The sequence below is a fragment of the Xiphophorus maculatus genome, chromosome 14, assembly GCF_002775205.1.
Source record: "Xiphophorus maculatus strain JP 163 A chromosome 14, X_maculatus-5.0-male, whole genome shotgun sequence".
Classification (NCBI taxonomy): Eukaryota; Metazoa; Chordata; class Actinopteri; order Cyprinodontiformes; family Poeciliidae; genus Xiphophorus; species Xiphophorus maculatus.
In genome coordinates, this window is record NC_036456.1 from 12,223,387 (window position 1) to 12,249,992 (window position 26,606).

Genomic DNA, 26,606 nt, shown 5'->3' on the forward strand with positions numbered 1-26,606 from the left:
TGTAAACATACTACTTTTAACATAAAAAACAATCAAGATTTTTCCCGTAAATACGTGAAATCAATATTTAAATATCTAAATTCTTTGGTAGAAATTTACTCCACCATAATATATATATATATATATTTTATCTACAAACATCCTAACACTCCATCAAACAGTTTCTTCTTGCTGTAAAGCAAGAGTGCTAATATCAGTATTGAAAAATTATCAAATAAAAAAGAACATTTTAAAATATCCTACATACTGTACATACTGTATATAACTATGGTAAATATTGCCCACAATATGACCTATAATAATATTGCCTGTTAACATTAAACTCATCTCAACGTGTTTAAAGTACATACGTAGATTGTCATTTTCCTTATTGGAATCTAACCTTTGCTTTAGGATCTTTTTCTAAAGTGGTTCATCTGTGAAAAAAAGAAACTGACCCGTATGAAGAGATTAGTACCAACTGTTCATTTAGGAATTTAAAACAAAAAGAAATGTCACAATTACTGTCTCTTCCATCCCAAAGGATGGAAATAAATCATTTAACCTGTGGCAGCTTGTATGCCTACTACTTTCTTGCCATTTTCTATTGTATCAACGAGGGATTTAAGCACCTGTAATCCACAGTCATTCTTCCTTGAGTCACAGTTTAGGAAATAGCTGACAAAACTAATTAGGAGCAGAAGGACGTTCACATTTCCTGTCCCGACATCATTTTAATCCCGTACGACAAGAGTTCGTAGGCCACTCATCATCCTTAGATTAATGTGACAATAGGTTGCAGTCATGCTGCTGTCACGCTGCTGTTTTGTAATGGCTCCACTAAGCTTGTCAAGCCAAGGACTCGAGAGATGCAGCTAATAATGTCTGTAGTTTTATGCTACTTTTTCTTGAAAAGACAAGAAAAAAGAGAATCTATAAAGACGGACTCTTGCGTATTAGAGGTCATTTGTTTTTGTCTGTTTAAACTGTGGCCCACCATCTGTCTTCTTCTCCCTGTTGTATGTGTTTCAGCGTAACCTTTCTGCTGTATCTAATTACTCATCCTTTTTTGGCAACGTGGTTACAGGTCTCTTGATGCTTACAACCACTTCGTATTCAACCCAGAGTCAATTTGGGTTTAATATTTCCTTCAGTGAAGTTGTAAGCCATTATTTGATGTCAAGTGGAAAAGGGGATTATTACTATTTATCTGAGCAATAAGGAGTTTAAAATAATTTAGACTTGTCGTTGATGAAGATGAATGGAAGTCACATGGAGGTGTTTAATAACTAATATTACAGTGTTTGCCATTTTTCTTAAAGGAAGAGGGTCAAATAATAGATTAAAAGGCCAATACTGTTGTAGTGCTTAAATTAACATTTCACTCACAAAAGAATTACTTTACTCCACGTTCCTTCATGTCCTAAGTCATGGCAAGACTTTGCTTAAATTAATATTGTAGAGTAAATTCTGTTTGGTTTATATTTCTTTAGATGAGTTTATTTCAATCTGGAGAGACTCACACAGAGAAGAAAATAGCAGTTAAAAAGATTTAATGGTACAATTTCTTTGGCGCTCGGACCCGGCAGAAGACCGTGAGCCGAGGATCGCCGTGAGCAGGCGGTCTGCTCGGCGAGCTCGGGATAGTCTTCCCCCCCGGGACCGAAACTGGTGGTGGAGCGGAGCTTGGAGAGGAAGAGCACAAGGGATCCTGGAGGACGACCCTCATGGTGAAGGTGGAGAAGGGGAGGAGGTGGGTCGAAGCACGGCTGACGAGCAGGAAGACCCCAGGGTAGCTTGGACTTTTGAAGGTGTCTTTGGACGACGATTGGCTGGAGCGGCGTGAAGCTCCGGTCCGGATTGGCTGCGGTCGGGCGTAGTGATTAGATGATGTGGTGAAGCTGGTCGAGTCTCCCAGTTTGAATTTTCGCCAAGGCTCCATTTTGTCCATCTTTCACTGATCAATCTTTAGGGAGAAGTAAATCTTTATTTGATTAATAATTCATTTACGTTTTAATTTAATTCAGTATAAGTTCTTGTAGAATATTCTCATTGTTAAACTTTGCAGTTGATTCAAAATAAATCATAACTCTAAGAATATTACAGAAATATCATCCATTTATTAGGTGTTTTTGTAAGTATTTCTTCTTCACATTTCAAATAGACTTTGAGACTGATGTCGTAATGAGTGCCGATGTTGGAACCACATACAACAGGCTGAGATTTTGAGTTAATTTTGAAGATTTAATAAAAAATGAAGAAACCAAGAAAGAAGTACGCAGGGAGCCAGAGCAGAACAAAAATAACAGGAACTAGGAACAACCAGGAGGTAAGAGGGATAGACATGACTAAACAGCATAGATGGGAGGAACCAGTAAGGAGGAACTGAGAATGAAATGCTTAAGTACTGGGAAGTGCAATGCTGAACAAAATACCTGGGCTGATGAGCTAACGGTTTGCAGGTGTGAGGAGAGAGCAGAAGGAGAGAGAGAAAGAGGAAGTAGCATAGCAGAACAGGAAATAAACCAGATTAACTAGAATCAGCAGAAGGGACTGCATATAAGTAAAACAGAAACATGACTGATCTAATAATAAAAAAAGGAACACAGAAATAATAAAACCCAAAACCAACTCAAACAACCCAAGGTCTAGACAGATGTATGAATTATTATCAGTAAAAAGTAGCTTAATAATTCTACACTGTCCCACCTGCAGTAGGCATCTGAACAGGCAAAATTGTACTGTTTAAATAACTAACTAAGAAGTGGTAAAAATGAGATAACAGCAGATGTGGGGTACAATAATACGTGTAAATGCACTACTGCCATCTTCACTGCTATAATGCTATGCTGTTTGTCATTTTTTAAAGTTAAAAATCAAAAACATCATCTACAATGTGTTAGTTGTATATGTTAGTGCATATGCTGCATATGTTAGTTGTTTCCTCACTTTTTTTATCTTATGTTTTAATCAGGTTGCAGCTTCTCTAAAGGTTTTATGTAGGATCTCCTGCACACACAGCAACTATGGTTGGTATCAACTTTAGCAAGTCACACTTTAAAGAGAAGATGGCAGCCCAGCCACTTTGTCTAACATTTTAGTAAGCTAGTCTAATAAGGAAATGAAGCAGAAGCTAAGTTTAACTCTCTGTTTCATCCACACTCACACCTGCCTTAACTAGCCTGTTCGCATTCAAACTGAAGGTACCACTAAAGATTATCAAGTCAATTAGCAGTGCATTTCATGGCTCCTCTGCTGCTGCAAAAAAAAAAAAAAATCAACATAATGCAAGCGCTTCAATGCAGCATACATACCCTTAAATCTCTGAAATACAGCATACAGCAGTGTGAATGCCAAAGACTTGTTTTGGCATCTAAGCAGCCGGGCAGAGTGCAGTTTTCAGTGCCAGGTCTGTCTCAGTATGTGTTAAATGCAGGATTGACGACATAATCTATTGCTTCTGTTTGAAGCCACAATCTTCCTGGCATATCAGCTGTTTTCCAGTAAAACAGATCAAAGGACGCATGCAAGATGGTGACATGAGAAGTGGTGCTTAGCTATTAATGAAATAGTGAAAAATGGGAAATTGTGGGCAAAAAACATGTTTTATGTCACTGTCACTTTTTTTCTTTTTTTTTTCCAATGAGAGTGGAGTCAAGAAAAATATTTAAGTGGAATATACAGTATATCTTAGTGGAACGTAGTTTTTTCTCTGGATTTTTTTTTACAACAATGCTTCGACTCCTGCAGGTTTCCAAACCTCTTTCGCGCAACTTTCTTATAATCCTGTAAGTGTGTTTATATCAGACACATATCAGTTATTTGATTGGATCATCTCAACATCATGGTTCTTTTCTTTTTAAGCTATGTTGAAAATTTGGATAGTTTCAGACACATTATCTGACAAACGACTCTAGAATGCTAAAACACTTCATCTCCACTCAGAGGCTGGAAGATGCTCAGGTCATGTTATTGGTCTGCCACGCAAGACCATATCATCACACATTCACCACCTTGTTTAGCCGTTGGGTTGAAGTTTTTTGCGCGCCAACACGCTGTGTATTGTTTTCTTCAAACTTTGTATTATGCTCAAACACATCTGTTTCAGTTGTCTCTTCCCTACCAATTAAATTGTTCTGATTACGAGCAGATTGAAAATCCCACAGTAAGTTTACTCCTGTGTTGGTCCAACAAGCTCCATGTGATTATGCAGTGTTGATTTCCGAAACAGTTTCTCAGAGGTGGTGATTTATTTTTTTTTTTTTCACTCCGGGTGTTCCTGTTTGTGAATAATCCCATCTCCAAAGCCTGCAGCAACCATCGGTTTGCCTGCCAGTCTCACCCACTTGAGAAAAAAAATGCGAACACCAATTCAAAGCTGTTGTTTATTAGAAGGCAAGTTTGGACCACCAAACAAGCTTGAGGAATGAAGAGATTCCCGGTTGATGTGATTGTAAGAGGCTATAAATAACTTCGGTTCACACCTTGGCTTTGGATTGTTTGAAAAACGAGGGAGCAAATAGCTGATCTCTCTCTAAGTGACCAAATATAACCACAGTTTCTTGGCTGATTGTTGTTATGGTGCAGGATTCACACTCTGTGGGAAGTTAGCAAGAGGAGGAGGAGGAAATTTGGGCATGTTGTATAAAAGGCTGTTTCAGTTTGTCTTAAAATTAAAGAAATTCAAATGTTTGACTTCAGAAATATGACTGATAATGTTTTTTTTTCAGAGCAACTGCACATATAAAGAGGAGAAGGTTACAGTGCCTACAACTGATATCTCGTGTCTGTCAGCAGGCAGTTGACTCTACCTGTGAGAGTCTAAATATGCAACAATAGACTTTGACATTATTATGTATTTTGGACACCAAATACATAATACTGGTTACAAATTACATAATATACATATGTTGACTGTATAATTACTCAGTTGCAGGAGTTCCCATCCCAGCCTGGGATCATTTTGCCTGAGGTTTACATCCTCCACTTGTGGATGTGTGGGTTCCCTCTGGGTACTCTGGCTTCCACAGTGTATTATAATCTATGCAATATTTTCTCCTACTCTAAATACTGTCCTTCATTGTTTTATATTTCCTTTTTAGAAATCTAATTGCCATGTTATCCTATATGTTCATATTTGATAGCTTCATCCTCAACTCGCCAAACCATCCCCACCACCTCCTAATCCTGTGCAGATGTTTAGAACAGATCAGAATAGTGAGAGGAAGTAATGATGCTGATCTCCGATCTGCATAGCTGGTTTGACTAATAGTAGTCAAACCAGCTATGTTTGAGTCCGCCAAAGCCAGAACTGCCAGGATTGATTCTCTTGTTTTTCTTTTGTATCTCCTGGGTTTCATTATGCGAGTGGCGTTAACGGACGTGCAAATGTAAACACTGTCCAGGGAGACAAAGTGGAGGAGGACAGATGTGTTTCTAGGAAGAAAAAAAAAAACCTCGTCCTCAGAGTGCTCAAATCATTTCCGTGCATCAAAACCAAAGTGGCGAGAACAGCTCCAATTTATTGACGTGGAAGATTTTTTACTCATGAATAAACCTGGTGATTTGCAAGGTGCCGAACGTTAATCTGCTTAGCATACATAAATTGTTAAGCAGCATCCGTTACTTATGGGAATCTTGAAATTCAAGTCAGGAAATCAGCTAATTCAAAGACCTGTGACTACTCATTCACACACTAGAGACGAACCTGAGCTTGCACATGAAATGTAAAAAAAAAATCAAATAAATCACCATTCTGTGTAAGCACAAACGGTAGGACATGGGTGAGAAAGGTCATGGTAACAACAGCTGGAAGTGAATCTTAATCGTACAACAAATAAATTAAGGTACAGCTCATTAAAAATTCAATGATACTTTATGGAAATGAACAATGCGGAGAGAAATGAAGCTGGGTCAGAGTGCACCTCTGGTATGAGAGTGCTTTCATGAGAGCAAGCTTGTGTTCACTCAGCGAAACATTTGTATATATTTGGATTCCTTGTCCCTTACTCTTCTATTTATTATTGTTGATTTATTGTTATTCATGACCATATTTATCTGGTTGCCAGGGCAACAGGCACCGACTGACAACCTTCAGGCCACAGTTTCTACACTTGGATTTGTGAACATGGTCTATTCATATTCTGTGTCCCCACTCCCCTTTGGAAATGAGAGAAATGAGTTAAAGATCACTCAACCATGTCCTCTGCCATCCATTGCCAGCTCACCTGCGCCACGTGTTTGTTTTTTACCTAGTCTGTCTAGGAGCCACCTATGCCACCAACCCAACTCTCTACCAGGTAGTGATTGGTTGAAAGCTCTGCCCTTTTCTTCACCCAAGTATCCAAACCGATGCCATTACAAAATGCAATTACCTGGCCCACGGTGGCCAGGTACCAAGTACACTTCTGAACCTTTTTTTGCTAGTCCATGCTGTTTATTAGACATTCTGTGCCTTGGACAGAACTCCTTTAACAAAGCCAGCCAAGGCTCCCGTCACCCAACTTGCATGGCAAGTGGGCCACATAGGACATACAGTATTTCCTGTATTTTCTTTGAGCTAGGCAAAGGCAAATAACTAAAGCTCGGTTACCAGAGAGGGTCACTGGTGAGCTCTGAAATCTGGTTTGGCTCTATGAGAGTGTCTTTCTAATCCAAGTCAGGTAATCTTCTTGTGATCAACCAGATCATTGGACTCACTGAATCAGACTTAGTCTGACCACTCTCCTGGGGCCAGTTTTACATGGGAAACCCTACCAGGAGCTAAACTCTCCACCAGGTTGTGGTAAATGGGCTACCTTTAAATCGCAAGGAACTTGTATAAATTTAATGTAAACACAATAATTTTTTCTAAAAGAAAAACCCACTGGTCTGTGCATTTCAGAAAGTCTCGTTCAACCCAGACATTCACACGCTACCAGCTTTTGGATATCCAGTGAACGCCAGCTGGGTGGACAGAAGTGCCTCGTTGATGACAGAGGCTGAAGGAAAATAGACAGGCTGGTTTGAAATAATAGAAAGGCAACAGTAGCTCAAATAACCACTCATTACAACCAGCTTATGATATCTCTAGAGAGATATCAAAACTGGACAATGACAGATTGTCTGTTGAGTATTGATTTCAGCTGCAATATTCGGATAGTAGGGGAAATGGCATAAATGACATGAAAGTGTTTCAATGGTTCAGACTTGTAGTGGAATGGTGTGGGAGGTATTTTAACAAAATACTTTGGTCTCTTGAGCGTTGTTCAAAGGTCACAGTCTTCCTAAAAGTGTTGTTGGTGACCAGGTCCTCCAGACAACATTTGTTATGTAGTAAAACAGAAGATTTACATCATGGATTAAGTGCATATGATGAAAATGCATGACATTAACAAATCAATATGAGTGAAAATCTCTCAGGAACTCAGGAAGTTTGTTGAATTTTGTCACCTTGAAGAATGAAGACAGTTCTGAAAACAAACGTAGGTCCATCAAAATCAATATGAGCAAGAAAAACCTAATAAATTAGCCGTTGTTGCTAGGATTTTTTATTGCAATTTCTTTTCTTTTCAAGATAATTCACTGTGTCTTTATATTGACAAACTAAAAATGAATGTGTTATGCATGAACAGCAACCAATTCCATCTAAATCTCACTCTCACCTTGTTGTTAAATCTTCCCACCATGTCAGAGTCTTAAAACTAGGAAGAAAACAAACGTGTGATAAATACGTTTCAACTCTGAGTCAACAAACTTGTCCAGGGAGCATTATGACTGAAGAGTTAATGCAGTGGTACCAAAGGGTATCACACCAAAATAGACCAGCCCTGCCCCAGTGTTCCTCCTTTCCTCCCACTCTGTTCCTCTCCAGCTGTTTTGAAGAATCAACCATCCATCACCAGCTGTTTGTGCAGTCGCCGTTTCTGTTTGTGTGTATGGATGCCAAGTGAACAGCCAGTGTCTGTTCTTTGTGTTTGTGTGTCTACCAGGTGACACATCACATCTCATCATCCCAGCGACTCACATTTTGCTTTGGGTGGTCCGATACAGCAGTCCTAGAACATTCAAGATATAACATTTTTTAACTCTCCATTATTTAACTCCATTAAATCCAAACATAGCTTTGCTTTGGCAAGAATGAAAGTATACATTTATTCGGCCTGATCACATTAGCCCGTCAAAGCGCATGCTTCGGAAAGACTGCAGTGCAATAATCCAGTGCAGGTGCACCCATGATTAACTAGCTGGGTGTTATGAAAGGAAGCGGAACAATCAAATAAGGAAAGGTCATAACACTGTTGGGAACGAGGCTCCGGTTGAGCTCTACCAGAGTCTCAGTTTTGTTCTGGTGTGAGTTGGTGGCCCTGCAGGCTGACTTAAATGGGTCGGAGAGAGCCTGCAAAGCCCTCATCATCCTCAAGACCTGCAGCAGATCTCTGCTGTCTAATCAGGTAAGAGGAATATGTTTATTTAAATTCACCATGGTTAATCTATGTAGATTTTAAAATGTACTGATCTAATTAGATTTATATATAGATGCGGATCAGTGTACTCTACTGTCAAAGTGCAGTGTTTTGAAGGTTTCTGTTTACATTCTGGATCTAAATGCTAAAATGTAGCTGTGCAAACATTTCTTCACATGTGAATTAAAATTTTAAATGATCAGTTGTTAAACTTTGGGTCAGGGCACCACTCACTTCTCGCCAGGTCCAGACAGCAGCTGGAACACCGAGGCTGAGAAGTGCGGAAAAATATATGGTTCTGCGTCCCCCACCTCCAACACCACCACCCACACAAGAACAGCACAGTAATCAATTCCATTTAGTACAAGTCCAATGCACTTAAACTTCCAGCACGAATAACCAGAGGCTGCAGAGCAGAGGTACATTTATCGATAAAGCAATTAATTTAAACCCCTCCTCATCCACTGCTCAACCTGTCTGAGCAAAACGGACAGTCAGGTACACCCTGATAAAAGCAAAAGAGACAGCAAAACTTACATAGCTGTGTAAATAAAAAAAGAGACATGTATTTAGTTATGTTGCTCAATTTATTTTGCAATACGTTATTATGGAGTTATCTTGTTTCCAATTTCTGGATTTGGCCAGGCCAAATCTGACTCCACAAAAGTAACGTGAAAATGTAGAGAAGTTTTAAACATTAAGATGGCTGAAGAACAAAGCTAGGAAGGTTCAGTTCAGAAAAAAACCTTTCAGGTTGTGTCCAAGAAGAACGACCTCAGTTCTGGAACATTTTCTGGGATAGATTTTTACTTGCTTTTCTCCTCGGGCCCTGGTGTGAAAATGGAGGAGGGAGAAAGGCTTATGTAGGACAGTAAAAAATAGAGCCAACATTAAATTAAAAAATGTGAACATATTTATGGCAGGTTTTACTCCTAGACACAGGGTATACCTTTACATTTCTACTGAAGTGTTTAAATGCCAGAGCTTGGAAATAGATACTGGAGTCATATTTCGCTATGGTGAGACAGTTTTTCATTTTAACCAGATGTAACATCTGGTGATAACGACATTTATATCGCTGTAAAAACCAATATATATTCTCTTTTAAACAAGAAAGGTCATAACAGTAAAATGGTAACACCTCTTGGGATGTTTGAGCGTCGTCTAGAAGAATCCACGGTGAGATAGTGGCGAGTGTTTTTTTTTTCTCTTAGAATTTTGTACCTTGTTATAGTGAAAAATGTTCTCGTATCTTCTTCTGTATTTATTTCCTGGCTCTGGCAGTTAAGGGCTTTGTTACATTTCACTATGGCCGCATCAGTTATAAGTTAGTTTAATAAGAGTTTGTTCCTGTTTTATCTAATTAGGCTAGCTGCCATAATCTTGGTCTGAAAATGGTGAACTTTTAAATCAATCAAAATGAGAATATACAACAATACAAAATAAGGAGAGCAAGCTTTTACTTTTTATATGACGTTTTTGACCAAAACCTTTCTCTTCTCAAGGACTGTAATAATAAGTCAACTCTAATTCAGATTGACAACATGACACAAACTTGGCTTTCAGTTGGCCGCTACCTTTTCGACAGACAATTGAAAACAATTTCCTCATTAGAAATACAAAATTACATTCCTGTGCTATTCAATATTAAGCACAGGATGTACTTCGGTTTTTGCCATCACATTACATAAGTTTGGCAATCTTCAGACATCAGCGGCTGTTCCTCATTTAGCTAATTGGGCTAGCTGCCTAAGAGAGAAACTGAGAAATTTAGTCTCCAGAACAAAAAGACAGCCAACATCAGAAAGTAAAAACTTGCTCCAAATGCATGTGATATTTGCTGATTATATATCAGATTACTATATCTAGCTTATGCACCTTTTATTCATTTGGTGTGGACACAGCGGAGGTAACACCGTTTATGACTACACAATGCTGACTTGGCGGGCCGTTGCGATTTTAAGAGGGCCTACGGTAAGCTCCCCCTGCGCCGGAGAGGAGGGTGACAGGGTGCAGGAGGAGGAGGGACCTCCACAGCATCCTCTGCTTGTTCCGTCAAGCCGGACATTCAAAGCTAGGAAGCGGCCGGAACTGCGCCCCTCTTTAACGTAAAAAAAAAAAAAAGCAGAACTTCGGCGGACGTCGTCTCGGTGAGTACGAGGAAAAAATAAATTAAAAAAAATAACCCTCCCGGGATGTAAAAAGGGTATTCACTGCTTATTTCCTTAATTTTCTTTTATTAAATACTAAAAATGAGACGCTTGTAGGACGTTTCTGAGCGCAACGGGGTTTATTTTGAAGGTCTCCGCCGATAGTGGTGCTTTAATGTCTGCGGACTTTACGCGCTCTCTCTCTCCCGGCGCTCTCTCTGAGCTCCGAACAGTCGGCTCGCAGAAACGCAGCAGGATGCCACGGGGAGCACTCCGACTCTCGGCGTCCGTTTCACCGTCTCCAGACGTCTCGCATCGGTCACGGCCACTCTGATGGGCGTTTTTGCCCCCTTCTTGTCGCCCTCGACGCTTGGACATTTTCGGAAGCCGCGAAATGAAGCGAATGAACGTGAGCAACAAGAAGTGCATCCTTGCTGTTGTGCCTGTCTCCAGCATCACTAGTAGAGACCACTACTCTCTGTGGATGCGGTGCCTCTGTGCTTTCACTATTCTTAGTCCTTGTTTAGAGGATTTAATGTAGACTTGGACTACTTGTTTTCTTTTTTTTTTTACTATTACTGTTGTCTTTTTCTCGAGGTTTTCCGTCTGTGAAACAAAAAGATTTCAAGATACAGAAACTCCGGAAAACCAGCGACCACCTCACTTGGCATCTGGAATAACCTTTCTTAGCGGTTATTCGCCTCCACAAGCATCTTCTTTCTCTGGGGTGGGGAACCCGACTGATGCTTGCCTTTGCTCGTCTGTTCGACTTCTGTATCGTCTCGTTCTGTTTGTCTGTTTGTCCCCACAGTGGCATGACAATTCATGAATGCGTCCAAGGACATGTTTGCACATTACGCATGCACCGTGGCGGTATAGTAGGCTGTGCGTAAGCTCCTTTTTTTATGAATGCCTTAACAGATTCATTCAGTATCGTTGCTGTGTTTTAGAACAGATTTGGCAGATTCATTCTAACTTGACGGATGTGTTTGTGCGTGGTGCGTGCGTTGGCGTGTGTGCGTGCGAGTGTGTTAATGGGGGTTACATCTGTGGCATATCACATTGTTTCATCAATAGGTTTTATATTTTTTTTTTAAAAAAATACAGGATTGTAATTTGAATTGTTTCCAAAAAGTTAAATAACATGAGATGTGAGGTTTGCCAAGTTTCAACGTCCCATTAAATGTGTGTGCGTGGATGGGTCAGAGGGAATCTGCGCGCAAATGTAGCTATGTTAAATATTAAAAAAAAAAAAAAAATCCTGGCTGCGCTAACACGATCCCCTTCATGCGTGTGTCTGTGTGTGTGCAGCCACGCTGGAAGTCGCCTCCCATGTGGCCATCGGGAGTGGGGAGCAGGCAGCCGTGCCCGCGGGAGTCGGCGCTGCGCAGGGCGGCCATCAGCGGCAACATCAACGCCCTGCCGCCGCACCATGTTCCCACCGGCCGCAGCGTCCGGGTCTTCATCTGCGCCAACCCCGATGGTAAGACCTGAGAGCGTGACACCTGCTTGATACAGATCTCAACCCCGGTGGAGCCCACAGACCCTCTCATCGTGGCACCAGAGCCATCACCCACAGTGCTTTGCAAAACTGTTGATAGACTTCCTGAAGGCACAGGCATGAATTTCAATATGTTTTGAGCAGCATCATTTAGTGCTTAATGCAAAGTGAAATATGAAAAGACAAATCCCATCAAGGTCCCCAAGAACACCCTTTTCACATCATGAAGACACATCAATGGTAAGAAAGGGATGAGCTTAAAACAGGGTTAGATAATGCAGCAATAGCCAAAGCTGAAATAACATAAAAAGTTTTGAATGTGTCACAGAGAACTGTCCAGTCAGTCGTATAAAAATGCAAAGAAAAAGTCCAAATGTCTGTGACAACTACGAAAATATGGCATTTATGGAAGAAAATTATTGTTCAAAAGAAGTTCAAAGAAGTACTATTTGCCTCAAACCAAAACAATTTGATGAAGTTTTGGGTTAAGATACAGATGAAAGTTTTGGTCTACACACAAAACACTGTGTGGCAGAAAACCAGCATTGCACATTTTCCTGAATACACCATCCAGAAGAATCACTGAAGCAAGGTGATGGTGGCATAATGCCTTGTGGATGCTTCAGGAGGGGCAGGGAAGCTGGTCACAGCTGATGGGAAATGGGTGGAGGTTAGTAGCTGGAGAAGACTTGACACCGTTTCCAGCAGGACGGTGAAAGAAAAGACTAGAATGAGTTAGTTCGAGTCAAGACTCTGTGGCAAGACTTGAAAACTGATGTTTTTAGAGACGGTCTTCAACCAACTTGTTCCACTTTTCAAATGATAATTTCTAAAATATAGTGAAAACCATGTAGACTTTTCTTTCTAATTCACAAATATGCATTGCCTTGTGTTTACTCTCTATTTCCAAGGCACTTTTTTCGCAAAGGTTTCACGCTGCGGAGCTTTGAGAAGCCTTTGCGGTGTTTTATCAAATGTTAACGCAACTTGATCCCGAGCGTGTGTACACTTTTATTTCCTGCATATATCACAAATGAGGAGACATTATCATCACATTCCGAGCATATGTGTCTTTGGCTTGCTGCTACAAACGTGGCACTTTGATTTACACGGCACTGAGGTGTTCACTTACCCACTTGTTCTAATTGTAGCACAGCAAGGGAAGCTGGGAAGGAAAAAAAAACATTGTGAGCCTTTTCCAATAAAGCATGTGACACAACAGATTGCTTTCAGCACAGACTGCGTGGTGCGAGCAGAGTGTAAGACAGTCGGGTCGCAGAGGAGACACCCAGTTGCAGCTCTGGATTTGAATATGCCCTCTGGGCGAGGGTGTAAAAATAGTCTCGGTAAAACTGGAGTAAACAAGGCAGGGGAAGTAGAGTAGGCTATGAGAGAGAGCGACGGACAGAGCGGAGGATGGTGGTTGCTGTCATTGATGTGTCTCCGCCACTTCCTTTCTTTTCCCTAATCGGAACGAAGCCTGCGTCGAAGGAACACGTGGACTCACCTGAGACTGTTGGGCTGTAAAGAGCCGGGTATTGTTTGGCCACCTGTGGCCTGCTCAGTCGGCGGCAGCTTCCTGTGTCGACTAGATTTTAACGCTCCGCTCTACGCGTGGACGGAAAAACAATGAGAGGGCGAGCGAGCCGTGCTCGGAGTAAATCTTTAAACAGCATCAACACAAATGGAAAGATACACACCTCAGTCAAAAACACAAAGACCTCCAATTACGAACCTCTGTTTTCAGATTAGTGAGGCACAAGTAACCAGTGCAATGCGCTGGTGCATTTAGTCACCAGGTAGCAGGTTCTACCGTAACTTTAACTATTTACATATAATTGCAAGCTAATGCTCATGGCATTAGCTTAGATTGTATTATTCACTCCCTCAGTTACATAAAAACTCAAAAGAGTGTTCAGAAACTTTATTAAGCAACAAATCTGCCCTGTTGGTAGGAGATTTAATTGATATCTAACAATCACCTCCATCCCTGATTAATAAAATAACCTTTCTTTGCCCATGAGCCCTGCTGCAGAGTGTTTTCTTATGTTCACTAGAGGGGGCTATCCTTGCACTTATTTAGCATGGATAGCTCTAATCTAAGGTCAGTGACCTGGATCAGAGGAATCGGTTCACATTCTGATGGTGTTTTGAGCAGCTCAACCTCTTTTCTCCTCTTTACTGGGATTCAAATCCCAAAACAAACAAAAAAGCCATTGATTGTAAAAGTACTTCACAAAAACCAAATCTGAAATCATAATATAAAACAAGTATTTGAAATATTTTCCTGGATAATTGAGAGAGTTGGACGCAATTACCAGTAGTGTTCAAACACATTGGAGCAAAAGAGATCCCCTACATGTGTCATATGTTTATTTATTTTCAAAAAATGTAAAAAAATTATGCAGCATTTTCCGTCAACTTCTCACTTATGTCCAAATTGTGTTGATTTGTCTCATAAAATCCCAGACTGTGGTTTGTGTTTGTGATATAAAATGGGGACATTTTTAATGCTTATTGCTACAAAGGAATTTATGTGCATGTGTGTGCGACCACAGCCGATCATTTAAAAACCCATTAGGTTTTGTTGCTACAGTACCCAGACAGCAGTAACAGACCAGGAAAAATCCTCGTGTGATTTGTTTTGGCATGTATCAGTGGATAGATTTTACAGCTCGTCTAATCGGTCGATTATCTGCGTGTGCCCATGGATCCATACGGAGGCAGCCGCAGAACCCAGCTCAAGTCACCTTTGGGGATCTGGCGCCGAAGCCGTAGCCTGCTTTCAAACGGCGATATATCTCTTAAGCTGTTTAAATTTGGTAAAAGCAAGAGACCTTGGAGGCAAGACGCATGAAATCCAGCCTCCAACGCACCACAATCATTCCCCCTCTTTTAATTTACATTTTTTATTTTCATAAGGCTACTTCCCCAGAATTTCTTTTAGACTTTCTCGAGCTTCTTAGATATCTGTTTCTTTCCATTAAGTCTGAGTTTGAGGGAAAACTATGTCAAATTGTGGCTGCTTTTTAATAAAAGTGCTTCATTGACGGGGTGCTGAAAGTTGGACTTCTGGGGCTTTGCATGTCCCCATTCTGTGCTACGAAAATGTTGGTGTTTTCCGGATGATTTCTTCTCTCCTGAGGCTTCTTGCCTCTGCTTGCTCCCTGAGGGGATAGAGGAGGTTCCTTTGATAAGTCTGGCAGCAGCTCCTACTGACCTCTCCCCTAGTTTTGTAAAGCATCGCTGCACAATTAGGAACTCGAAAGAGTTGGTCTTTGGTTCTAACTCTCTGAGACTTTGAGGCTTAAAATGGAACAAGTTAAATTAAAAATATTTAATTAGAGTCAGATGGTGCTGCTTTTTGCAAATAATGATGGCCCAATTTTGGATAATTGGAAGACAATGTACTGTCTGTAAAAAGTGATAGTGATGATTACCTCCAGTTATATGTGTAAACAAAACTCAGAAGTGCTAATATAAATATTTGGATTCATTCATAAATCTGTCAATTGGGTTCATTTGTCGCTCGTGTTGCATCCGGCGTATCCTCTTTCTGTTTAATTTTACATCTTGCACCAAAGTATGCACCAATAATCTGGTGCATACTTTCTCAGTCTTAACAATTACCATCTGACAGTTTCAGTCAAGTTTTCAGCCCCAACACAGTTAACAAATCATCAAAGGATCAACAGATGTAATCTTACTGCGTGCTTTTAACAACACTTCTTGATCAGAGACCTGCCTTTGATGCAGTTTCTCATTATATTCTCCTCATGAGATTAAAATCTTTTGCCATCAGTGGGATCTCACAAATTCTGTCTTCCAGATCATAATTAATATGTAAGGTAACAACATTTCAGGTTCACCATTTGTCACTGATGTTCCCCAAGGCGCTGTCCGATTTCCCCTTCTTTTTAGTTATTCTTCTTCTGTACCTTTTGGTCTAAGTTTTTTTTTAATAAGTCAGGGGCTTTTTGTCTTATGCCGATGATACCCACCTTTACATATCTAAAAAAACAAATTCCATACTGATTGACTGTCAATCCAAAATTTAATCATGGTTATCTGCTAACTTTATTAACATAACCCAAATTTGTTTGGGATCATTTTCTTTCAGTTAAAAATTATCTGATCTCTTCTATGAATGTTAAGAACTTTTTTTGATGATATGCATCCACTTTGATTCAGTTCAACTCATTTTTTTGTTTTTTTTTACCCCTCCAGGGGGTCTTTTGTGGCCTCTAGTGTCCCTTATATGAAAGTAGGCTGACAGGACAGGGGGAAGGAGAGGGGGAAAACATGCGACAAATATCGTCGGGTCCGGGAGTCGAACCCACGACGAGGACTCAAGGCCTCCAAAGATGGGTTGCGCTAACCCCTACGCCACCACGACACGCCCTGCGGTTTATTTAATTTGTTACAATTTACATCAGATGTTGTCCCAGAACACTTCACAAAAACCTCTAAACAGAGATACAAAGTGCATTTTATCCAATCATACAGACAGATTCAATATCAGTTTAATGTATTTCTATCCAATCCTAGTCAGTGCGGTCAAGTTCAGTTTATTATTGCAACTGGTAAGAGTTTGTAAGAAAAGCCAGCTGATTGCATTGAGCCTTTGACTTTGCAGCAGTTAAGCGTATAACTTATGGCTAACGCTACTGCCATTTTTGTCGATTTTCTGCTTTACTGTGACCCTATAACAATAAAATCTATATTTTTCTTTGTTTACCAAAGACCGTGTGTGCAAAATCTGTAAGATGCCCCTGATTTTTTCGTTTAGCTTGTAGCTAGCCAGATTTCCTTGTAAAACTTAAACTGGTCTTCATCGATAGTTCTTAAGTGGTTTTGTTGGTCGCAAAGTGGTTCTATGAAATTCGACTGCTTTTTCAAAGTTTGTTTCTCTCTGATATTTTGATCACATCTGTTCATAATTTGGGGAAATTCAGATGTTTTCTTCAGTTTTCACAGTTTTAAAATGGAAAGCACTTTTTCGGCATATAGAGGCAGCTGCTGGAACATATGCATGTTTCTGTCAGGCTGAGTATTGCATGGCAGCACTATTCTGACGATCTAATCAAATATGAGGTCAATAGCCATGATGCGGGGGAAACTTCTACAGTTATCCTCAACGCTGACCACGCTGACGCAGGTAGTCTCACTGTAAGCTCCAGTGGGTTTTCTCCATCCTCATTAAATCTTGTTTGCATAAGCTCTAAGGTCTCCTCCTGATCGTATAATGCAAGAACATCTCATCCTTTTGACTTAAGGGGTTTTCCAGGTCACTTGTTATTGATCACCTTTCTGTTGACATGTTTCGGTTCAGTTCAGTGGAAGGTGTTGAACACTACATTAACCTCTTTTGGTGAAACAGCAAGTTCTTTCTCGCAAATTAAGTATGTGTACTGATTATGGGCCCGTTATGCACAGCGGGTGCTTTGGGGAAATAGTTGGAAAGTGTATAACTTGAAACTGCACAGGTAAAGAACGTGTTACTTCTCAGCATGCTTTTTGTTTCTCAGGTGTTTTGTTATTACCTGTCATGCTGTTGGTGTCTTTCAGTGATGTTCTCCGGACGTGTGTCATTTGTCGTGCTTCATTTTGCAATGACGGGTGAAGTGGCCGTCTTCATTGTTCATCTTAGCTCTGTTTTTTTTTTTTTTTTTACTTGAGCAGGTGCACCGCATCTCACAACAACAAGGACACTTTATTTTTCTATTCCCACTAACCAACTAACTATCTTGGGCTAAAAGCTCAAGTATCCATCCATCAATCCATCCATCCATCCATTTTCTTACACCCTTGTCCCTAATGGGGTTAGGAGGGGTGCTGGTGCTGGAGACATTTTGGGCAAGAGGTGGGGTTCACCCTGGACAGGTCGCCAGTTCATCACAGGGCAACACGGAGACAAACAGGACAAACAATCATGCACACACACACTCACACCTAAGGAGAATATAGAGAGACCAATTAACGTAACAGTCATGTATTTGGACTGTGGGAGGAAGCCGGAGTACCCGGAGAGAACCCACGCATACACAGGGAGAGCTCAAGTATCAGTACATTGTATATGAGCTCCCCCTAGTGGTCAAATAATGAGTAGCTGAGTAACTCAGCCCAAAGAGCAAACTGCTTTCAGTTAAGTTTGTCACTCTTCACTTGTGCAGACAGAAGAATTTCTCTTTGTAGAATAAAATAGTTTAAAGTTATTTCTATGGCTCTATTATTTGTTGCAACTTTTGTTGCAAAGGAATACATTTTAGGCAGGATATTTGTATTATGGTATGCTAAAAATGAGGGTCAGCCTGCTGTTTCTTTTACATCAGCTCTTTATGAGAGCTGATTCTGTATGTTTGTCCTCTGGATTGTTTTGCCAGTAACTTTATAATAAGACTTGAATAGCACTGGAATTACTTATTTTATAATACTTTTTAACCAAAAAGGAGAATAGTAGTTTTAAAAAAAATCTAGGCATATTCTTGGACTCTTGGAGATCTCAGACTATTTTTGGATTTTAGTCCAAAAATAGTGACTCGGAAGGGAATCATCAGGGACATGTGGCTTATTTCTGCGACCATCCATTACTTCTCCAGAATGAGGAGAAAGAAAGAGATGAAAATAAAGACTGTGACAGCACGAATAAAGAGACCTGACAGCACATATAAGAATGGTGTATTGTTCATTGCTAGTCAAACAAACAGATAAGAAAACTGAAGAGATGGACACACAGGGAGACAAAGCAGGCGGGTGTAGGATCCAGTCTTTGTTCTTCTGCATGCTGCTGTGTGGACGACGGACCCACACATACGTCAGGTTGCCATAACTCATCATCGTCCCACCGAAAGAAAAGAGACAGTCCCTTGTTATGAGCACAACACAAATAACAACACAGTGGAGTGTGTTGAGACAGAGAAGAGCTCCAAACATCCCAAATGCCTTAACAGGCACAATCTGATTCCACAAACACTGTCACTTTTTGCAGATACGTTCTTGTTTCTGTCACCGAAATGTTTTGTTTATTGTACTAATGGGATGAGATGAGAGCACCCCCGATGCAGCATCTGCTCTATATTTCATGTGCATACAGTTACATGCATTTGGTTTCGGTTTGACATTTTGCCAGGGCTGCTGCGGGCAGATATCTGCTCTGTCACAGCCCCAAAGCCTTACTAAAGATAGACGAGAGATAGATACGTCAGAGTGGATTTCTGGACTCGTCCACTCACGCTGCGTATGACACGGTCAGCAGCTGAAGGGCTGCTTGTTGCGCGCATATGTGTGAGCTTCTCTGCCGCACGGGGCAGTCTCTGTGGGGCATGTTCTGTTTTTAACTTTCCATCCACACCCATCGCAGACAGACAGAGAGAAACCAAGACTGGGCCTGTCCAAATACATTACAGTAACCATTTGGAAGATAGTTTAAAAAAAAAAAAGTCGGGAAACTGAAAATGGGACACATAAACAAGCAGTGGAGCTCCCACTCTGTAACATGGTACATAATGAACACTGTAGGGTGTAAATGTACATATATGACACTGGCGCTGAGATATCATGATTTTGTTTTTAGACATAAAATTCCAATTATGCTAAATAGATTTTTTTTTTTAAGTTTTGAATAAAGCAATTGTGCTTGCTGGTTAAAATGTAGAAATTTAAAGAGAAACTTTGGATTTTTCATGTGTCGACTGCGGCTAGCATAGCTGTCTTGTTATTGGAAGATTGTAGGTTTGATTCCAGCTCTTTCCTGTCACATGTTGATGTGCTGTTGGGCAACACACTTAACCCCAAGTTGCCTAGATCTGCATATTGGTGTATAAATGCATGGATGGGTGAATGTGGCTCTTTCGTAAAGCATTTTGGGTGATCAAAATGACTGGGAAAGTGCTATGCAAGCTCCGTCCATTTACCATTCATTTCTCTAATTTACCTGATGTGTTGGTGAGTAACACTTTGTTTGCTGTTTATTGTTGTTTTAGTCACAAGCAAAATATTGTGAATTTTTTTTATCTTGTACAAACACATCAACATACATCTAAAACCTTTAGGACTGTTTTAGTGTTTGCTGCTGAAGCGCTACGGAGTCTTATATTAGACTTACCATAAATGCGCCTCTTACTGTGAAGCTTCATGCCTCAATTTTCCCTTTGCTCACTTTTATCTTCAATTGTTGTGGCAATCAACGTCCTCTGAAGCTATTTATACATTAACTCATCCCTTGTTAATTCTACCCTGGTAATTCACAGAACACCACATCAACTATTAAATCACAACCCTCCAGTGTACAGTTCCACCTCGCTGTCTCTACTGTTTGCATCAAGTGGCCAGGAAGTTCAGTTTCCCCTTACAGTTACAGCAGACACCCACACTCAACTCTCCTGCAAAGACACAGGAGGAAGAGAGTGATAGGTGTCAGGAGACAGGGAAGAGAGCATGACGAAAGGGGAAGAAATTGGATTTATCTGCTGGTTCAGAATTCACAAAGAATTTTTCCAACAGATGGGTTTTCTGCAATACCCTGCTTAAAGCGGTGCAATGAAAAGGTAGAAAGACTAAATATTTGATTTATCATCTGAAAATAGTCAGATGGACTAGTAACTCTATCCTTACTAGTCCATGATGCTGTAGATTATTAAAACGATAGGAGGAAGTTTTATGATTAATCTTTTGCCTCTGTCTTACGTTATGACATGACACAATTTTCTGATCTTTTCTTTGAAATGAAAAACATGCGAGTACATGCCACTAAAGTAAGGCAGACATGTGTTGTACGCTGACACACTTAGTTTGTTCAGCTGCATACAAATGTGTGTGACCTGTTTATGGTCATATGAAAAATAAAATCAGGAAAGAATAAGTACAGGGAGAAACATCGTTTGCAGTTAAATAAACTCACAAGAGTTCAGCTAAAATTCTTTCAATGCTGAAGAACTTATAATGTTTTCTGTGTTTCAGACACAGAAGCAGAGAGGAATGCACTGAAAGAGCACGTCTACCCTAAACTGCGAGACTTCTGTAGGGAGAACTACGGGATTGAATTCCAGGTAAGAGGGAGTCTTTGTGCTTTTTACTGTTTTTGCCTCCAAAGAATGAGAACATTCAAAGTTTTTTTTTTCCTAGGTGCCTGTAGAGCTACGCGTACATTAGGTCTTTTAGAGCTGTTTATAGGTGTTACAGGCCCCTCGGGCTGCAAGCGCAAGTCTGTTTCTCGTCAAGCAGACACAGAAGGGTAGCAGAGATAAGGCTCCCGTTGGTGAAGTTTGGCACGCATGTAGATGTGGATAAGGCAGTGCGATGCGAGGGCTTTCCCTTTGTTGTTGTTGTCGTCAGAGAGCAGCCGCGTCGTCTCTGCAGCGTCCACTGATCCAGATCATTTGCATTTCAAATCAATGGACTCAAAGAGATTGCTATCAGAGGCTTTTGTTTAGCAAATCCAGGAGAGTCCTGGAGGCAGGAGATGGAAAGGAGGGAGATTTCTGCTATACGGTTATTGGTTCCTGGACAGCTTCGTGGCATTTCTGACAAAAGGGGAACCTCTGACTTGTTTCTGACGACAGTGATCACCTGATTCTCCATTTAATGAGGTTGTTTGGATCGGGAGCCAAAGCCCTGCTCAGAGTGGTATATGGTTGGGGTGGCTCCTTACCTTACAGTTTGTAATACTTATAGCATCCAGTTTTACACCCTACATGTGTTATTTAATTACCAATTCCAAAAAGCTGTTGAGTAAAAAGTTCAGCGAGTGCATTAATAAGCAAATTACAGATTGACTTAATCCAGCTGGTTTGCAATCAGAGCAATCTATTGATTGTTTTGTTTCAGAGCATCTTTGTTGCAACACTCACACTCTGCCCTCTAAGGCAGATTAACCTGTGGTTTTATCCATTTGGCAGCCTCTCGTGATGCCACACACGTCACACATACATGAACAGAAGCGTGTGCGATAAAAGGAGATAACAGAAGACTCTGGGCCACGTGTCTGTCTGGTGATTCAGCTCCCTGCGATGAAGCGTGAGCTGAAATGATTATGCAGAAGGCCTGGAAGTTAATACCGTGACTCACTTGCATTGCTCTTCCTCCTCCCCCTTCTTCTTCTCCTCCTCCTCCTCATCCTCACCTTCTCCATATGAGAGTCGCCTCCTTGGCTGGAATCACCTTTTCACTGGAGCTCGCTGATGATGCGTGCCAATATGTGTGATCACGTTTGGCTCATGAATCATTTGCCGTGTGAAATCCTTAATGATTTTTTTTTCCCCCGTTCCGTGTTGTGGATTTTTTGCCGAATTGAATTTGTTCTTCTTTCTTTTTTTTGCATTTGTAATTTACGATCAGTCCTGCCTCCTCCTTCACATCCACGCACCCCTCTTTTCTCCCCCCATTACTCACACACGCTCGTGCACATCCGCTGACACACATATGCCAAAGCTGCTGCCGAAAACCAATTCTCCCAAGTCCCTCATCATTTGACTCAGTTTCCATACGGAGCATTCCCCAAACAGGATGGAGCAGGATTGCGGGAGATGAAGCGCCGGGGAAATGAGCCACAGAAATCCAGCCCAGAGGCCGAGGGTCGCGTCCTCATTCAGTCAGCGCACAGCTTCCTCAGCCCTCTTTAGCAAATTTATTCCTCTGTATCCTGCTCCGTTTTCTCTTTTTAATCAGTCTCTTGCATCCTTACTCTCCTCATCCAATATTAAAAACCGAACCAAGGCGAGAAAATAAGTGGTTACAGTAGAGAGGTTCCTGAAACACAACTGTCTGACAAGGTGCAAGTGAATACTTGAAGAAATACTTTAATGGACACCAAGAAAAACCTTCACATTCCGTATGAGAACTAATTAGGATCCCATCAAATTGCCACCAATTGAGCTGATAGTGAGAGACACAAGCTGCGTTTACATCATCTCAGGAGAAAAAGAAGTGTTTTTGACACCACACAGAGACTGTGAGCTGTTATTTGCAGGGGCAGATTACAAGCATTACTGTCTGTTTCCTCCACGGCTGCTTGTTATTTTGGAATGAAGCCTAATTGTCAGTCCAGTTTACTGTCCAACTGTTTAGATCGGATCTTGATTTATTTCAGTACTTACGTATTTGTAGGATAAATTGAGAAACATGAAGCAGATCAATAAAAACTAAAGTAATAAATATTTGTAAATTAAATTAGTGATTTACCAAAAGACTTGCAGTTGTTATTGCTGCAAAAGGTGGTGCTGCAAAGACTCAGGTAAGCTACATAAAAAACAAACCTTTTGTTTTTTTTTTGTAAAAAATAATAATAAAAAGAAGCTAAAAACATTAAATTTTATTTCCACTTCTCAGTAATGTTGTACTTTGTGTTGATTTCTCACATTAAGTCACAATAAAACTTATTTGAAAATATTTTCAATAAATTACCTGATTAAAAAAAACAACTAGTCAGAAAAGGTCAATTTTCCGGGTCATTGGGAATAGCAACAAAACTGTAAAATTTTAACATTTTTCTATTTTACAAGTTGAGCTGGAGGTTTTCTGTTTGCTAAAAGCAGCAAAATCTGAGTTGTTTTAATTGAAGGTTATTCTTAAGGTTCTCCTGCTTTGAAAGAAAACAAGATTATATGAAACAAGGGCATGCATCTTATGTGAGAATGCAGTTACTCATCTGATGTTGCCAAGAAATAATTTTGATTTTCTTACTTTAATTCAGTTGTGAGACAAAATTAACTGCTCCCTTAACCAGGAGTTAAACAGTATATAATAGCAGCTAACATTGCTGCTATAATCCTGTTAATATAGTATACAGTGTTCAGCCATTGTCACTTTTGTGAATTTTATTTCTTGCAAAAAAGTGGGATGTTTAAAGACAAACGTAAAACAAAGCTTTCTTAATGCATTCCATTTTGCCTGTATTTAAAGGGAGGGGGACTGGCTGTCACTGCTTATTATGGAGGCCGGATTTCTTTTTTTTTTTTTTTAAATAACACCCACTCTTAAAGCTACTAAATCTATTTTTCTTTTTTTGGGGAAGAAACTATAGAGTCAAATTTAATCATATTTTACAGCTAGAAAACCTAAATATTATATTATAAAACGGAAAATTAACTTTTCTGACATTTAAACAGCCTTTAGAGCTACATCTTTTGAAAGACGACCAATTATTTGGAGGATGACATGCTGTCAGGAACAGCAAGGTAATTCCTGAATATGGTGCTGGTTTGTTAAGTCTAGAAGCTGCTCCTCAAAGACTGCATTTCTCAGATTTCTTTCCTCATTAATGGACAAAGCAGCAAATAAATGAGTTCACACTAGAACTGGATACTTAGCTATCACTACCTTCTTTTTACCTGGACATTTTCTTATGCTTACTCAATCAAAAAGAAAAGGGTTTTGACCAACAATTTTCCATAGACTGTTTAAACTTGGGTGTGCCATCCTAATTGTCTTCAAGCTCTTCTATATTTTTTTATAGAAGAAAAAAAATCAAATGCACATGTAGTTCCTCCATCTGTTTACCTGGACTTTATAATTCTCATTTTGTATCTCATTCTTCTCTCAGTCTGTTCCATCTCTGGCAGCCGGCCATCATCTCTATTCACCGCATGTTTCCTCTGTTTAGTCCCTATTCAGAAAAGCCAGCTGCCTTCTCATAAAAAGATGCTGACAATCGACGGAGATAATCAAAAGTCAAATATGAAACGTGTGTGGGGCTTCACTGGCGCTGTATTTATAGATAACCCACGGGAGAGTTATCCATTTGGTAGAGGATGTCTCACTCATCATGTCAGATCGTTTCTGTAAAATCCGGTGAACGTATGCACCTTCGGAAACAACAACTGAAAAGACATTGCTCTACAATTACAGATTTAAGTAGATTTTCTGAGTGACAACATAAATATAAACATATGCTGCCCCTTGGATCAAATGTGCTCTCCAAACGCCCTCCAGCAACACCTACACTCTCTCCTACACGTTTTGCCCTCGAGCAGGTTGAGACTACCTGAGCCTTCTTCCAGCCAGCGGCCAGTCTGACTAAGAGACAACTTTCTGCTCTGCACTTTACGCTTAACTGGTTGGTGGGAATGGCTGATGATACCCAAAGGATCCATTGCCACCAAAGTTTCTCTGAGTAGAGAATTAAATGGACTTTGAGTGTAGGCTTAGCTGAAATGCAACAACATGTGTGCCATGGGACACATATTTATACTAAAATGCTTCTCATGTAAAAAAAAAAATTCAAAAAAGATATTGGTGTCTGGAGAAATTTAAATTTTGACTCAACTCTTGCTAAGAGATGAAGACAGATCTTTCACTGTACATGTTTGCCCCAATCCATTTGAAGAATCGGTAGCTATCCTCCCCACACAACCGAAGTGTAACAGTAGAGTTCTTACAGCAATCTGTGCAGAAGTGGAGTTGTTTTGTAATCTTTAGATCTTTATATGAGTCATAAAATTCCTCCACAGCTTAATTTTCCTGTTTTAATACTTTTAATTGTCTTTATAATGGCGCGTCTTCAAGGTTTACACAGTTCTTTCAGTTGCCTTAGAGAAGCAATAACAAAAGTGAAAAATGAAGAAATTTGGCCACAAGACATCTTTCAGAATGTCTAATATAAAACTGGAGCAAAACAGCCAATGATTCAGAGTATCCACTCCTAATCTTTACGTCCAATAAAATATTATATCTCTAGGATGTCACTCATTGTCATTTTTGTTTGATGTAAGGTCAGGGTTTTGATACAGTCTAGAAAATTCTGGGAACGTATGAAGCTTAATTTAAGTAACGTTAGCCTTAATCTTATCCATTTTCCTGGTAGGAATGGATAATATTCCTACCAGGAATTATCTGGGTAAGAATAATATTCCTACCAGAGAGCAATTTTTATTAAGTAAAATTACTCTCTTAATTTTACCCAAAAAAAAAAATTCTCACTTCAGCAATTTATGACACTTAATTGTAGAAACAAATGTTTTTGTTGAAGGAAGTTAACTTCAAATCTAGGTTTTTCTTCCATAATCATTTTCTGCAGGTTTCATTTAGACCTCTGTAGTAATATTACATGTTGATTTTTAAACCTTAACTCTGAAAACGATGACATTTTGATGGAAAAAAGTCGTGTAGGATTCCAGAGAATTCATTATGTCTTTATTTTCTAACAACCACTTAACCCAAGCAGATGGAAAAACAACAAAATGAGTATAACACACATTTTTAAATGTTTTAAAAATGTTCATTCTTAGCACAAATGGTTGAATTTATATTCTCTGAATGCAGAATGGGGTCTGCAAAGCAATTGAAGAATCAAAGCCATTCAAAATGGCTGAATTCAGCGTTGGTTCTGAGGTGCACATGTTTGTTTTGCACAAGATAGTTGGTCTGTTCTGAAGTTTTACGGTTTGTGGAGTAACACTGGGTAAATTAAAGCTAATGACATGTAACAATATAATTCTAATTCACATTGTTTCTTACTAATGTCAGTTTCAAAACAGTGGTATCTCAAAAACGTTACGGACGGAGCTCCTGTTGTACCGAACCTGTCCCACTCTATTA

At 40.0% G+C, this 26,606-nt stretch overlaps 1 protein-coding gene and 1 long non-coding RNA gene across 5 annotated transcripts in view; one reads left to right on the top strand and one right to left on the bottom strand.

Moving 5' to 3' along the window:
- Window positions 1-1,868: 1,868 nt before the first annotated feature.
- LOC111610999 lies at window positions 1,869-13,667 on the bottom strand. Its single transcript, XR_002753851.1, has 3 exons — window positions 13,582-13,667; window positions 13,207-13,239; window positions 1,869-1,945 (listed from the first exon to the last, which is right to left on the bottom strand). It is a non-coding gene; the product is annotated as an uncharacterized LOC111610999 (long non-coding RNA).
- The window catches only part of nwd2 (NACHT and WD repeat domain containing 2), a 44,293-nt gene continuing 28,477 nt past the window's right edge, over window positions 10,791-26,606 (top strand). Inside the window, exons 1-4 of one of the 4 annotated variants that reach the window (XM_023346458.1) lie at window positions 10,791-10,982; window positions 11,171-11,300; window positions 11,885-12,056; window positions 21,033-21,121. In XM_023346458.1, the coding sequence (XP_023202226.1) occupies window positions 11,906-12,056; window positions 21,033-21,121 (240 nt within the window). In that variant the 5' untranslated portion in view covers window positions 10,791-10,982; window positions 11,171-11,300; window positions 11,885-11,905. The other 3 variants (XM_023346457.1, XM_005804765.2, XM_023346459.1) reach the window with 3 other exon arrangements.